General features: G+C 41.3%; 1 protein-coding gene across 1 annotated transcript in view; it reads right to left on the reverse strand.

The window, feature by feature from the left end:
* ABCB7 (ATP binding cassette subfamily B member 7) overlaps positions 1 to 13,098 on the reverse strand; it is a 41,623-nt gene extending 28,525 nt beyond the window's left edge. Inside the window, exons 1-3 of the mRNA XM_063345691.1 lie at positions 12,445 to 13,098; positions 5,695 to 5,772; positions 4,220 to 4,306 (exon numbers count right to left, since the gene is read on the reverse strand). Coding sequence (XP_063201761.1) covers positions 4,220 to 4,306; positions 5,695 to 5,772; positions 12,445 to 12,702 — 423 coding nt within the window. The 5' untranslated portion in view covers positions 12,703 to 13,098. The remainder of the gene's footprint in view (positions 1 to 4,219; positions 4,307 to 5,694; positions 5,773 to 12,444) is intronic.
* Positions 13,099 to 15,707: the final 2,609 nt, after the last annotated feature.

Consider the following 15,707-nt stretch of genomic DNA (forward strand, 5'->3'; position numbering starts at 1 on the left):
AGGTTCCAGACCTTTTAAAATACCTGAAAGGGGGAAAAAGACCGCCAACATTCCTCTTCACTATTTCCAAGATTACTGAATACCGCAAAGCATTCACTGGTCTGACGCCGTGACTTTATGGATAAAGCCTATGCCAGGATGCTGAGCTATCAGAAGCATGATGGAAGAAAATGGTCGTTTGACTTGCATTTAAGCTCCATCATCCTCTTTATTGTACCAGCACAAGCTGCCTTACATCTGCACAAGCTTATTCTCCAAACCACTAACAGCTGGCTTCCTCCCCTGCTCTCTCCTCTCTTTGCAGCACTCAGTTGTACAGTCCCAGCCCTTTTCTCCCACCACCTCTGGAGCACGTGAAACACCTTGATAAACTCGTCCAGTCTATGAAACCGGCAGAAAACTCTTCAGTGTTTGTTGCAGGGTTTTGTCTCAGTAAAGAGAGTCAGATAAACCTACAGATTCAGTAGCATGAGAAAAAGCATGGCTGAGAACAGAATTTACTTATTTTTATAGCAGAAGGCATTTAGATTGTTTAAATCCATGATATGCAGCTTGCTGTGAGTGAAGCAGCAGTAGCTGTTTGGGAAGTTAAGGGATCGCGTGTTCCCACCATTCAGACACGCTATTTTTCAGCTAGATCACTTCACACTATCTCACCATCTGACCACACAGTGACTTAGAACCATAGAGTGGTTTGGGTTGGAAGGGACCTTAAAGATCATCCAGTTCAACCCCCCTGCCCTGGGCAGGGACACCTCCCACCAGCCCAGGCTGCTCCAAGCCCCGTCCAACCTGGCCTTGAACCCCTCCAGGGATGGGGCAGACACAGCTTCTCTGGGCAACCTGGGCCAGGGGCTCACCACCCTCACAGCAAAAGATTTCTTCCTGACATCTAACCCAAATCCTATTATCTAATCTTATGTAGCAAAACACCAAGACGAGGAAGGAGGCAGGATTCTTTTTTCAGTTGCCTTATCAGCTTAAATAAAAGCCAAACTTGGGCTTGAATTCTCCTTCCAAATTTTGGGGAATCACGGAATCTTCAGAGTTGGAAGGGACCTCTAGAGGTCATCTAGTCCAACTCCCCTGCTAGAGCAGGATTACCTAAAGCACATCCCTCAGGGCTGCATCCAGGCGGGTCTTGAAAATCTCCAGAGAAGGGGACTCCACAACCTCCCTGGGCAGCCTGTTCCAGTGCTCTGTCACCCTCACCGTAAAGAAGTTTTTCCGTATATTTGAACGGAACTTCCTATGTTCTAGCTTGTGCCCATTATGGGGAAAAAAGTACTTAAGTCTTCTGTCTTTATAAAATCCATCCCTCACAGAAGGCAAGCAACGACTAGCAAACTAAGTACCAACCAAGTGAAATGGTGGCAGGGGAAGGCTAATTGTCAGGGCTCCATTGTGACTATCAATCTTGCCATAAGGAAGTAATATATGTCTGCTTAACAACAAGTCAGGCACCACTGGTTTTATTCCTGTCTATTCTGTGCACAAACGATTAACACATAAAAAAAATAAATCAAAAGGTGGTAAAGAACAAAAAATGTTTTCTGTTTCAGTATTCAGCCACTGCTGCAAGTAAAATTTATTTTGTAACAAACAGGTGTGCAAGCTTCTCTCCTAGTTACTGTGAGATGAAGGTAATGTGCCCTTCATACTCTGTGTTTATCTTTAGTTCTGTATCCCCTGAAGCTGCTATAAAAGGGGCAATTTAAAACATCAGTCTCAAAGGCAGTTTCCAGAATGAAGAGGTTGGTTTGTCAAAAAAATTTTGGAAGAGAGAAGGGTGTAATATAGCTGACATGTTTTCCTAAAAGCGTAATCCTAGGGGGAAAAAATTCTCATACGGTAAACTGGGTAGCAGTACTTTTACACACTGAATAGAAGTGCATAGCAGCAGATTTCCTTCCCTTCATTTTTGCTGAGAACCTCTTGGCTTTCACACCCAATGTTACCCTTTGTTTTTTCCACTCTTCACACATTTCACTTCATCTACAGCTAATTCTTGCTTCTTTCTCCTGGATGATCCTTAACAGCCAATATTTGTTTAGACAGACAACCGCCTTAACTGACATTGTCCTATATTAACTACATTATAGCTCCATTTATTGGAATAAAAAAAGTCATGGGACTGGCTTATACAAGAATAACTGCAAGTAACAGGAACATGCCACTGGAATATTTACAGTGCCTAGCAGACCAAAGAAATATCAGCTGGCATCAAAACTTCTGGCTAACATTCCAGGGGAGTTCTAACTTTAACGAGCATCCACCATTCTTTAACATGGCTAATGATTTGGTAAACAGAACCTTCCTCTTCCTTTCTGACCAGAGAAAACCCCGAAATTTAAAGCTTATGAATGATGCAAAACTGTAGACCTCAGGAAAGTAATAACTCTAAAGAAAACACATTATAATTAAACATGTAATACCTACAATGATTAAATAGATTTGTCCTGGAACTTGCCCATCACATACAAAGGGATTCAGTTAAACATCTGCATTTCAGGAAACAGCTTTTTAAAGAAAGCATAAACAGCCACTTGTGGTATTTTGAAGATAGGTCAGTTGTGAAGCTGAGTCTGTGAAATGGATTTGCAACTGAATCATATAAGGCTGAATTCATTCTATGTATATACAAAAAAATCTTTTCCATGGACTTGTGAAAAATTAAGTTGGGACGGCAAACAGGAAACATTCAGAAGATCAACATACCCAGGCGAACAGAAATCCTAGTAGGAAAAAATCCCCAAGAACAAATGATCAAGCCCAAGAGATGCATGACCACCAGAGTGACAACACAGGGGATAATATTCTCCTCCCATTTACAGGAGAAATACAATCAGTAATAATTATATTCCATAACATACATAATTAGGGTAAACACGGAGGATAGTCTGCTAGCTTTAACGTCTGTTTTACCTAGGAAATCTTTGGAAGAGCCCATACGTGTTGCAAGGAGGGTCTTAAAATAAGTCTAAAGTTAATGTTACATGCAAAGCCAGCAGTACCACTGATGGAAAAGGTCAAATTATTGTGTTTCCCCCCATGCTTTATGCAGAAAAGATCACAGATGTTTGCTAAAAGAAACTGACTATACTTTAGGTTATGAAATCCCCTCTTCCTACCAAAGCATAAATTTTGGTAACATTTCTCCTGACTCTGCCAGTAACAAGAACAGGTTTGGATTCAATGAAGGGACAACTCTCAGATGAAAATTTAAGAGGAAATCCTATGTTTAACTCTTCGGTTTCTTTACAAATGAGGCTGTAGGAAAGACATCGTCAGAACAGTTAAGCAGGAGCAAACCAGCCCTGAAAGACCTGGATTCTGCACTGAAATTTAGTTTGTCAGCAACATGGTCTTCACTAGTTTTAGGAAGATCCCACTCAAGTTTGAACAAGTTGAAATCATCACACAGAAACATTCTGCAAATACACAAAGCATCAGAGTAAGTTTGCACAGGAAGCGAGAAAATGAAAGTTACATAAACTCAAGAGCTGTAATTTTGCAATTTTAATCATGCAAAGTTTATATTGTGCTTTTCTAACCAAAAGCTTGCCTCATTTTCTAACCGTAATCATTTGGTCTAATAAAAGATATTGCTTCTCCTTACATACCTATCATAATTATTTAAACATATGCTTCCTGGATATAAATATAGTCAAAATATATCATGTGCATTAACATTAAATCCAAGTAAAAATACTTGCAGCTTAATTAATTCTCTCCCCCCGCCGGCTTCAAGTGCAATTTTACCAACTGACACACTAATTTGTATCCACAAGCGGATTCCTACTATCCTGAATGTCAAGTCACAGGGAAATATCAAGTCACAAACAAGAACAACAAACCACAATAAATTACAATGGAACATACTTTCCATGAGAAACATCTAACAGAACACAGGCCAATTTCAAAGGAGTGTGTGACACTAAGATCGTATTTTTAATAAAACAACTGAAGCACTTCAACCCAGTTATTACAAATATTTGGTGATTTAAGGGCTAGTAAGCCTACCTCAACAATTAAACAGTATCTACTCCACTACAGTATTCACATATCTACCAACACAGTTTTTCACAAATTGCTGCTTGGGGTCTTCAGCTTTTTTTTTTTGCGGGGGGGGGGTGGGTGGGGGGGGTGGGGGGGGGTGGGGCGGGAAGCTGATCACCTTTTGTTTTTAAAAAGCAATAGTAATTAAACTTTTTTTTACCCCTTCCTTTGGATCTGTGTGAAGCCCTCCACCTGCATGACCATGCCAGCACATTCTCTTTTCCATCAGTCGCCACCTCGGGAGAATCTGTGTGAAAATGAAAAGTCAATTTGCAGGAACCTCAGGAAACATGCATGTAAAAGCCAACAGAAAGAAGAACTACTGGTGTGTTTTCCCTCCCTCATTCTCCAACTGTATCAGCTTGCTTTAACAGAAGATATTACCTCTCTCTAAAAACCTTGCTTTGCTTAGGGGACTATAATTCTAGCAGTACAGTAAAGAGCATGTTCCAAGCAGCCAGGAGGTAAAGATAACAGAGCCTTAAATATTTCAGTTAAAAGGACACCTAAAAACTGAAAAGTGTACTAAAGAACATAAAAAAGAAAGTGAGGTTTTGGAAGATAACCATACTCAGGCACATTAATATATAAAGTGTAACACACTTAAGCAATAATACTTTTTCCATGTATGTAAAGAGTAACTTGAGGGCAAAATGAATAGATAAATCCGCTTCACGCTCCTCTTCCCCATCAGGATGAGAACAGCCCACTGGTGCCATATGACAGGTACAAGTTAACCTGGTCCAGAGCCCCTGCTGCAATCCATGTACAACACGTACAGATGCAGTTAGGAGAAGAACCTGCTTTTTAAAAACAAACGCTCGCTTCTCTCAGCATGTGGCCAAGATTCCATGCTGAATAAATGCAGAGAAAAATTCTGAATTTATTAATGCACACAGATGTACTAAAAAAATAATAGCTCACTACCACTAGGCGTTTCTGCAAGTTCAATTTCAAAGTGCCTTTTTCATGCTTTGAAGTCCCAATGACCCTCAAAAGATGTTAGCTGCTTAAGTCAGTTCTACATGTGACTATTTTTTTTATAATAAAAAAAAACAAGACAAACATTTCCTAGCTTCATTCAAGCAAAGCATGTTACTTAGAAATGTGTCATAATTATTCCATGAATAGAAAAAAAAAGCATCTTCCTTATATTTTCATTAGCGTTAAGGCAAGTAGACCTCATAGGAATAAGAGCCTGACATCCCGGCACTCAGAATTACGAGAATAAGTTTCCATGTTTCTTGATATTCCACAACCTAAGCAGAATTTTGAAGTAATAAAGCTCTACATACTCAAGGAAGACTCACAACTTTCTATGCATTGGTATTTTCTATGCCTGACAACATGAATCTAAGTATCAACACAGAAAACCTACATTTTTAAGAGCTATTCTTTGTAAGTTACCATATTATCATTAGTTTCTAGAGATTCAAAAAGACCTCCTGAGGAGAGTGCAACAGTCTGGAGCTTCTAAGCAAAGTTATCTCCTTTTCTAGAGGCAGAAACATAACTTGCTGCACCTCAAAACCATAAATAGCGAAATGAGAAAAAACCCAGCAGACTCTGAAAGACGTTCCAAGGACTCGAGTTTCCCCTGACCTGCAAGTAGGAAGAAAAACAATGTATACCTACCTCTGAAGCCTCTAATAACGGCCTTGAATAATCTCCCCCCAGAATGTGCCATGATCTTTGCTTGCAGATTGGTGGAATCTACAGAATAAAGAGGGGGTAAAAAAAAGTGAAAATGGAGTCAAGTAGAACATGAACTTCACATTCAGAGAATATTAATCTAGTTTATGTAAGCAAGCATAACATGAAAACAAGGCAGATGGCTTTGGTTTTTAACAACTGACCACAGAAAAAGAAAACTGGTGGGGAGCAGCTGTAAAATAATTACATTCAACCATTAAAAATGCTAAGTGACAATGAACCTTTCCCTTCCCTGAATCCCCACTCCCATCAGACTTCATTTCTTTTGTACCATGAAAGCCCAAAGTTTTCCCTTTCCTCTCATTTTAATTTTCTCCCAGGTTGTCTTCTGACTTCTTTCAAATATTCTTTTGTTCTGTTTTTCATTATGTTATTCTTATGCTTATAGGTGCTGCCATTTCCAATTCCTCTTAGCTCGGCTCATGCCATGCTTGTCTCAGAGACCACAAGGCTAATCAAAGCTACAGCTCTTGACTGGGAAGCACTGGGACTCTCGGAAATTAGAGCATGGCTGACTACAAGTTTTAGGTAGGCAGGACACAAGATACCCAATATTCACACATCATAAATGCATCTTTAATAAATACACTGCTGGCACCAGCCGTAGCATGCTTTACATGTTACATTGAAAGCAATTAATTTTCCATAAGAGTTTCAAAGGACCATTTATTTTCCCTAGATGGACTAGTTGGCAGTGCTTCCCCAGTGGCAAAACAGGGACCTCTCTTGTGGTTAGCAACGATGGCGCCACATCATTTTTGACACATTCACTATTAAATCCTTCACTGCTCTGTTGCAATATTAACCATACACCTCACACTATATAAAAATCACTACCACTGAGCAAAATAGTGAAAGAACGGCTCATCAGCCCAAGGCAAAGAACAAACATCAAAAAGGAAAAAAAAATTATCTTGATCATAAAAAAAGGGTATTTGTAACCTTCACAAACAGCAGCACCACCATTACATATTTTATACCTTGCCTTAAACAATCCTTTGCTCTTGTCCTAAGACACATACCGTAAGTTATAATTTACTCAGTTTTAAGAAAATTAAGATCACTCCCCCAGAATTCAGTAAATGGGACCTGCTTATTTCAAACATTTCCATTATATGACATTACACACAGAAAAAGACTAAACATGAGAACTGTACAGTGTGCACTTAGAGCTAACTGGCCTGGGTGATCTGCCCTGATGATTCCAAGACCTGGGTTAAATGAAGGAGCTGCATTTATAAAGCACTTAATTGCAGATACACTTGTAACTACAGTTTCATGTCAGCACAGATGATTCCATCTAAACTAAAATGCTCTCCACACAAACAGCAACAGTTTCAAAATATAATGGAAAAAGAGAAGGACTTCAAGATGCCTCAGCACATCCCAAGTTGCTGCAAATTACCGTAATCCTTACAAAGGCACGGTTATTTTGGATAACAGTTCCCACCAACATGGAAGAGCACTCCTAGCAGTAACCACCATCATGGCAGCTGGAAGTACCTAGAACCCAACACCAAATTAAGTTGTACAAACCCATACAAAAGGCAGCAGTGTTCTCTAATTCAGCAAAGACAGTTGTATCAATACAACTTCACCTGCTTCACCAGCCAGAAGCCATTCAGAAGTATGGACTCAACTATGAAAATTTAGAATCTATAGCAGAGACACGACCCAGGCTGAGAGGCTTAATACCAACAAGCCCTACATTCTCACCAGTGAGACCGAGTTCCTGTCTCCTACGGCACAGTCAGCATGTTGAAACCCTCAGCATCTACTGAAAGACCAGCAGATCTGGTCTCAATTACTGCATTAGATAGCCCACTTACTTGACTGAAGCTATAAACTGTCACGAGGTTAAGAGATGAATACAGCAAAGAGATGAAAGGATTTGCACAGGGTACACAGGAAGACTTAAGTTCTTATTTTCAGCCTTGAGCCTGAAAGACTGGAGGTTTCAGTGCTCTCCCAAGCTCCTACTAAAAACCAAGTCTCAGCAAAGAAATAAAGAATTAAACAAGGTGAACAATGCACCTCACTGATAAGCCCTCCGGCCATCATAGCACTATTAGTAAAACTGCTCAAATGAGTGGGACTGAAGCTTACCCTGTCACTCTCCGCACATCCTGCGGGCAGACTTGGGACTCCACTTTCCCTCAGCACAAGTCTTTCCCAATAGAGCTAAGACTACAAAGGAAAGGCGTACTTGGACCTTATTGCAACAGATCAAAGCAGCAGGTTATTGCTTTAAAGGAGCAGGAACGAGTTCTGCGTATTTCTGAATTTAAGAAATTATGCAGGGAACAATAACTCTGGCATTTCCTAACTTCTGAATGCCTGACTCTGCAGCATTATGTTCTTTTAATGTATTTTTGGGTATGATTCTATATACTGTAAAGGATGAAACAGATGTCTAGTACTGATTGCACATAAAAGTCATATTGCTGAAGTGTCATGACTGTTGGTGGTAGTTTGAATACTATAAATGCAAACAAACAACACATTTGCACAAGGTCAAAAACACAGTTAGAGGCTTCTCTCTGGAGTATGTTACGTGCTGTTCCAGACGTACTGCGCTAATTCAATGGGGGTGTTTTTTTTTAAACTAACCATAACAGAAAAGATAACTGAAGGCAGGATTCAAGTACCTGTGCAGTATTCAAGTCCCACTGTTAATTTTGCTGAGTTTGCAAAGCAAAACGAAAAGATGAATAGGAAAGAGCAGAGAAAGATGAGAGAAAAGGTGAAAATACTCTGGTATAAATATAGACTAAAGGGTCACCAATGTGCACAATATGAACTTAACTGGAGTTACATTTAACAACGGCCAACGTGCAATTGCTCCGTACCCATACTCAGAGCAAATGAAACCAAGAAGGTTAACAAAAAGATATCTTGAGGGGTTTTCCCCATAACATCCGACTAATACACATATGGCTTGTCTTGGTAAAAAACAAAACAAAAAAACCAAACACTGCCAACAAAAAAACCATCAGCATAATTTTACAGAACAGACCAGGCTTCAGGTAAAACATTAAATAAATAAATTTAACGAAAATACCTGAAACTTCTCTTACAACCAGTTCCAGAGCAAGGGATATTATTAAATTATGGAAAAGAACATGCTCTTTATCACATGTTATGTGGCAGCTGGAAGGGCAAGATAATGCAAGGGGGGGATAAAATAGTCTCTTCTATTTTGTACCGTTACACTTACAATAATTTACAAAGCCGTGCTTTCTACAACTGCCAAAGCCCTCTCTTAAAGAAACCCCTCACGGTATTTCTTGACTCACACAGATTCCTAGTAAAATCATTACCCTTAGTTAAAGGCTTTGGACCTTTTCAGTCAAATGCTATTTTTCTTCCATTTAAGTTTTAGATTGAACAGAATTTACCATTGTGTTTCTTTGGGATGTGGGCAAGCTGTTCTACGAAAAACCCCTAAGCTTCCTAGAAAAGAAATACAGTCTTCGTTTGGTTACTTTAAAAAGCTTATCAAGCAAGCCACATCCAACATGTCCATTCTGTCTATTACTACTCAGCAGTAAGTTCCAAACAGGAGGTTTGACACCATGAACCCTGTTGATTGCAACCGCAGGAGCTACATTTAAGGAAATACAAACTGATTTCAATACCAAGAAATGGAGTCTGATCACAGTTCCACAATATTTATGACACCTGTTTTTCCCCTCCACAAATTTAGCTATATTCCTCTCCAGGATACAAACGTTACACATCTTATTACTCAGAAAAGCAAGAATAAAAACTACTGAAAAATGCAAGTGTGAGGGAAGAAAGACATGGATCTGTAATGCAACAGCACCCAAACAACTCCACTATATTTGAATTCCATTGTATTAAATGCCACAGAAAATACATATATTGTATTATAACACAATTAAGCTTACAATTAATTTTAAGCTTAAAAAAAAGCTTACAATTGATATGAAACAATGAAGACAGGGATCAAGTACTGCGCAGATGCAAAGCAGAGTAGAACGATGACGAGCAAGTGTTTGAAATCATCTTTTTCAACAGGAACGGTTAGTAACTTTGCTTTTACAGTCATTATTTCACCAGAGGTTTTTCCTTCCTTTAACGACATTTTTTCCTCAGGAATTAAGCTATGGCTATTCTGTTTATCAGTCCAAGCTGTAAAAGGCATGACTCCTGACCGACACAGCTAAGCTGCCACAAACCTCTGCTGTTTGTGTAGTTACATCAATAAATGCAGAACCGTGGCTGTACGGTCAATTTTACTCACAAAAGTGATTTTACCAGAGCAGTGAGAAGTAACCATGTCACAATAGGTGTGCCCTCCCAGGAAAGCCCTTACTATTTAGGAACCCTTTGGGGAAGACATGCCATTAAAGCCAGCTGTCTGGATTTCACAAGTGGTTGGGTCCTGCCAGGCTCCCATCCCATGAGAGACTAAAGAGACTGGATCTCGGGCATTTACTTCACATCTACTGACCTTGGCTATATCCAACAAGCTAGTGCAAAATCTAACCCGTATTTGATACCTAGAAAATAGCAATAAAGTTAATATAAGAGCTTTCTCACATAGTAAAGCATAAATACTAAGATGTGCAATCACCCAGTGGCCCGGAGGCTTTCATGAGAACACACACTATAAAACACTACTTTCATTAAACCTTATTCCCAGATGACCGCAAAGCGCGCGGCTTCCGACCACGGCAAACAAGCTTAAGTTGTTTTAAATGCAAAACCAGGTGTATTTCTTCATTTTTTTGATATATAAAAAAAGCTTTTGGAATAAGCCCATTTAAAATCTTTACAGTCCTCATTAGTGCATAAACACAGCAAAATAATTAAATAACTGAAACTAAAACAGGATGCACATACTTGCTCCCAGAAGGTTTTTTAAAAAGCTGAATTACCTAATTAAAAAAATCAATGGCTAATCACTCTGAAATACAACCTGCTGAAGTGCCTAGCCAACTTCTGACAGCCACTTCTGTTGGCGCAGGCACAATACTTCTTGAACTAGCTGAAAAATGAGAAGGAGCAAAAAAAAAAAATAAAGGAAATTGAAATCACAGGACAACGCACTGTCCTCTGTCACCAAATTTAATTAAATGTTAAAAAAAAAAAATCATGTCAACTAGTCCTGAAATTTTGAAGGACATTATAACCAAAAACTCTAGAACACTTAGTTTGAGCCTCCTGCTAGATAATAATAAAATAAATTTGCACAACACACTTACATAAACTGTGTTGCCTATTCGTCATAATGTGGCACAAAGTTTTTATTTAACAGAATGTAAGATCTTGCTTGTGCATTTAATGAATTAGTTTTCATCCAAATAGAGCTTGATGCAGAAATGAAATAAAAATCACCAGACTGTAAAAAAAGACATGTAAAATTGACCGCTTTCTAACACAGAAATGCCTAGAAACTAAAAGGCCAAAGAGATGAGCACATATATGTACTACAGACGTAGCCTTAGCTTTCTAGTTCAGAAAATCTACTGCAAATCAACATTTAGCAACATGCGGCAATTAAAACGTATCAGCAAGGACTGGCAATCCTCACATGAAAATAAAAACATTCAAAAGCAAAACAGGATTATAATGAATACTGCTATACATCACCACGATAATACTGTTGTTAATTCACTACCACCTGAAGTAAGTTTCCAGGAACACTGGGTAACACTGAGTACCCGGATATATTTTAATGCATCCAAATACAGGGGAAAAATATTTGCTCTGCATCAACTTCAACTCTCAGCCTCCCACCTTGCACAAATTTCAAAAGTAAAAACCCCCAACATTTACTACTTCAGTCCTGCTCATCTCATCTACTAAATAATAGGAACTTGGCTATAGACTATGACAAAATTCTGCCTGTCAGGGACAGCTAATCAAGGCAGGTGACAACAAAAAGCTAGTCATAAACAGCGGTACTCTGGGGGCAGGGGGGAAGGAATAAAAAGAAAGGTTATTATCAAACAGAAATAATAGCTATCTGGGAGCTTTCATAAAGTTCATTCACTCAGTCTTTTGAGATACACTTCCTTCACTCAACTTGAAAAATGCATATGAATTATTGAAAGCTGGACTCGTTCAGTTTGAGATATGTACTCAATTCTTTACTTGTAACAAAAAAAAAATCATTCACTGAAACACGTCACAGCCTTCCACTGTTCCACTGCTGACAGAAAGAATCCCGCTTCCGATTTCCCTTCAGCAAAATTAGCTGTCAGCACGTTATCCTCTAGATGAACGTTTTTTAGCGCTTGCCCACAGAGAGAGGATGAAACGCTCGGACGCCGGGCACAGACAGAGCGGTCACCTAAACGCCACCCCGAGGGAGGGAGGGAGAGGCTCGGCCTTAAGTCGCCTGGGCCCAAACTTGCCCCAGGACTACCAGCCACGACCAGGCCGCTCTCCCGACCCGCTGCGCAGGGGCCACCAGGCCACGGCCCCCCAGGGCAAGGGGCTCCCCCGCCGGGGCGGCCTCCCGGGGGCGAGGCGGCCCCCCTGGCCCCTCCGCCGGGCCCCGAGCGCCGACAACTGGGCTGGGCAAGGCAAGGCCGAAACCGGCCGCCCTGGGCGAGCCGGCGGCGGCAGCCCCGCGGGGCCCGGCACCCCCTCCTCAGCCCCTCACAGCCCGCCCGCCCTCGGCCGGCGCCCCCCACGCACCTGGCCGCTCCCCGGGGCCGCGCGAGCCCGCGACCGCCCGCTCCCCGCAAGCCAGCCCTGCGCGCAGGCGGCGGCGGCCGCCGGAGGCCGCAGCAGGGCGAGGGCCAGCAGGCGTCGCTTGCAGGAGGCGGCCGCCGCCAGGCTCCGCGGAGCCCCCAGCGGCGCCATCTTGCGAGGGCCGGAGAGCAGAGGATTGTGGGGCGGCGGCGGGGCGGAGTCTCCCGGCCGCCCTGAGGAGAAGGCGGGGCGGGTCGCCATGGTGGCGGTCCTCACTGCCAGCCGGACGCCGCTGTGGCTGTCAGGCGAGAAGAGGGGCCCGAGCTGGCACACGTCCCGCCCGGGCAGGTCTCGGAGAGCCCGCAGAGCGGCTGCCCCGGTGGGGCGGCCCGCGGAGGCGTGAGTGGAAGGTGCGATCCGAAAATGGCGGGGCGCCTCTCCACACACAGACAGCTCTGGATGCCACGGCCTTCCCGGGGCTAAACCGTGAGCTGCCTCGGAGGACTCCTTCGGCTAACACAGCTCAGCCGTGGCTCCTTTGAGATCAGAATAACGCAGCGAGAGCATGGTCTCTAATTAAACACCAATTTAGGAAGACAGAGAAGTGCCGTGGATTACATTTAAAATGGGCTATGTACTCTTATCTGATTGGCATGCAGAGTCGTTGAGGAAGCTGTAACTCTGCGTGGCATTTCTAATCACGTAAAGGTTTCTTCAGCGCTCCCAGAGCTTGATTCCTGATGCTCTTGCCATGAGGGAGGGTTGGAAGCTCATTTGCGGGGGAGACAGACAGACAGACACAGACAGAGGACAGTGGGCTTACAGCTGATTTTAATGAGGCAGGCTTTCTCCAGCCTGCGCGTTAATACGCGGCTTTGCTTCTGACCAGGATTCACTTTAAATGACAGAGGCGACGTTTCTCTGTCACTAGTCTAATTCTTCATTATAATCGCGTTTGTTAGCGCATGGCCTGAACAGTGCCGCCCGGTGGCATCATTCATAGAGTGAAACAGAAATTCTAGGCTTATGGCTTCCATACATCTGCTTCCTTCGGTATGTCTTTTTCTACCTGGAAGTTTGACCAGGAAAAATGGGATAAGTGTGACTCTGGCTGGGATATCCTGGACAGACAGGCTGGCCAGCGCTGCAGCATCTATCGAGTGATTTCAACTGTTTCTGCAGTGTTTCCGCAGACGATGCTGAGATAGCCTTCATACGTACAGCGTATGTACACAGATAGAGCACATTCGGGACCAATCTGACCGGCAGCACAGGCTCTCGGCCGTCCAGTGTTTCCACCGTATCCTGCTCTTTGGGCATACACTGCACGGAATATCCTGAAAAACCTGGTATTACTTATCTATGTATATACTTACAATATCAAATGGCTATGTGGCATTTGATGGAAAATTTTATAACTAATTTTAATATTCCATTCTCATTAATTGAAATCAGCTTTAGAATTTCCATTTTCTGTGCTAATGCCTATCATTTTATTTTTTCTACACTTTTAAGGCTAATAAGCTACTTAATATATTTGATATTAATACTTTCCCTGCAATTTTTGCCTTTACCTGCTGCTTCTCTAATAACTTTCCAGTGCTGCTGGTTTTATTTCCTCCCCCTACTGTTTCAGTCTTTTTTCCAATCCTGATCTTCTCTTTCTCCTTTTGATACCAGTTTATTTACATGATACCAGATGATTTATACCTGTAGAAGGCACTGCACAAGCCCCAAGAGTGGCACGGGAAGAAAAAGAGGCCACATACCTGTAGCAGTCAGAAACATAACAACTCCTTCTCTCTAAGTGACCTAACCAGGAGAACGAAGCTCATGTTAAGGACACAGAAAGCTAATAGAGGAGTTTTATAAACTTACACTGTTTAAAGCAGCTTGCCATTAAAAAGAAATATCTGTTTCTCTGCTGATCTAGTGTAGAAACAGAGGATCCCCTTGGAGACAGACAGAAATCAATGCATGCGCCAGAACTGTCAGTGAGAAAAGTTTACAGAAGCAGCTCAGCAAAAGAAATATAAGCCCCGGCACATGGAGGCGAAATAACACCTTATTTAAAGTTTATTAAAGGTTTTGAGTTCTTTCTCATTAAAGGTGTTTAATATGATTATAACATTGTAATGAACTTCACTTACAGTGACAAGTACTTATTTCTTCCAGCTGTAAAAAAGCGGAGTACAATTTCATAAAGACTATTTATAGAACTAAGATTTATAATTATTAAACGTTCCCGTAAAATGGAAGGAATCAGCACTGAATGCCAGATAATCAGCATGCCAAGGAGAGACTGAAACCTGTATTTCGTATGGTAACGTTGACAATTCCAGTTACGGCAGGCATCTGACTAAATGAAAGCGCCCCCAGAGCTATGGAAATCAAAATGAATTCAGGAGTCAGGCTAGAGGATACAGAAAAGTGACAATACTCAATCATAATTTAGAATCAACAATATTGGAAGGGTATAAACACAAGAAGGGAATGCTCCACTAAAGTATATGAAGAAAGAGGGAAAATTAATGGGAAGAAATGAATGCAAAGAAATTAAAAATGTGAAAACAGGACAAGGTTGGGGGAGATAGAGCCCCTCGCTCAGAGATAGAAAATTAGTTTTGGCAAGTAGAATCTGTGCCAAAAGGCACAGGACTGATTTTGAGAGAGGGACTGTTGTACTTATTTCTAGAAAAATACGAACTATTAATCCTCAGATCTTACATTTAAGAACAGAGCAGCTACACATACATCCGAAGTGCAGTGTGAATTATATTTTTGTAGTCAATTAAATAACTAGCATAAATGAGCTGTATTTGAAAATGTTTTATTAGGTTTCAAAAATGGCATTTTGATTTTTGTCTTAAAAAAACATATTTTTGTCGACCTTAACACTAAGCAAGATTTAGCCTATATTTTGTTATGGCAAACAGGTTACATATTGTATGAACATACTGTTAGCTCTTTTACAAATTATTTAAAATTTATCATGGTTAGTTCTATTAGGCATTACACAGAGCTACAAAACTATCTAAAATCCTAACTAGAGTGCCTCTAAAATCCTAACCAGAATGCCAGCCACTGAAAAAAGCTCTTTAACCTCTCACATTATAGCCACAAGCCACCCTAATTACCAGTGACTAATGTGTTGGAGTGTTTCCATTTTTATTGCTTCAGACACTTTAGAGAGGTGGATTTTAACACTGTGCTAATCATACATCTTTTGAAAAATTACACCCATTACAAGGTCTCCAGACCACCAA

This window comes from Chroicocephalus ridibundus, chromosome 9 (genome assembly GCF_963924245.1).
Source record: "Chroicocephalus ridibundus chromosome 9, bChrRid1.1, whole genome shotgun sequence".
NCBI classification, from domain to species: domain Eukaryota; kingdom Metazoa; phylum Chordata; class Aves; order Charadriiformes; family Laridae; genus Chroicocephalus; species Chroicocephalus ridibundus.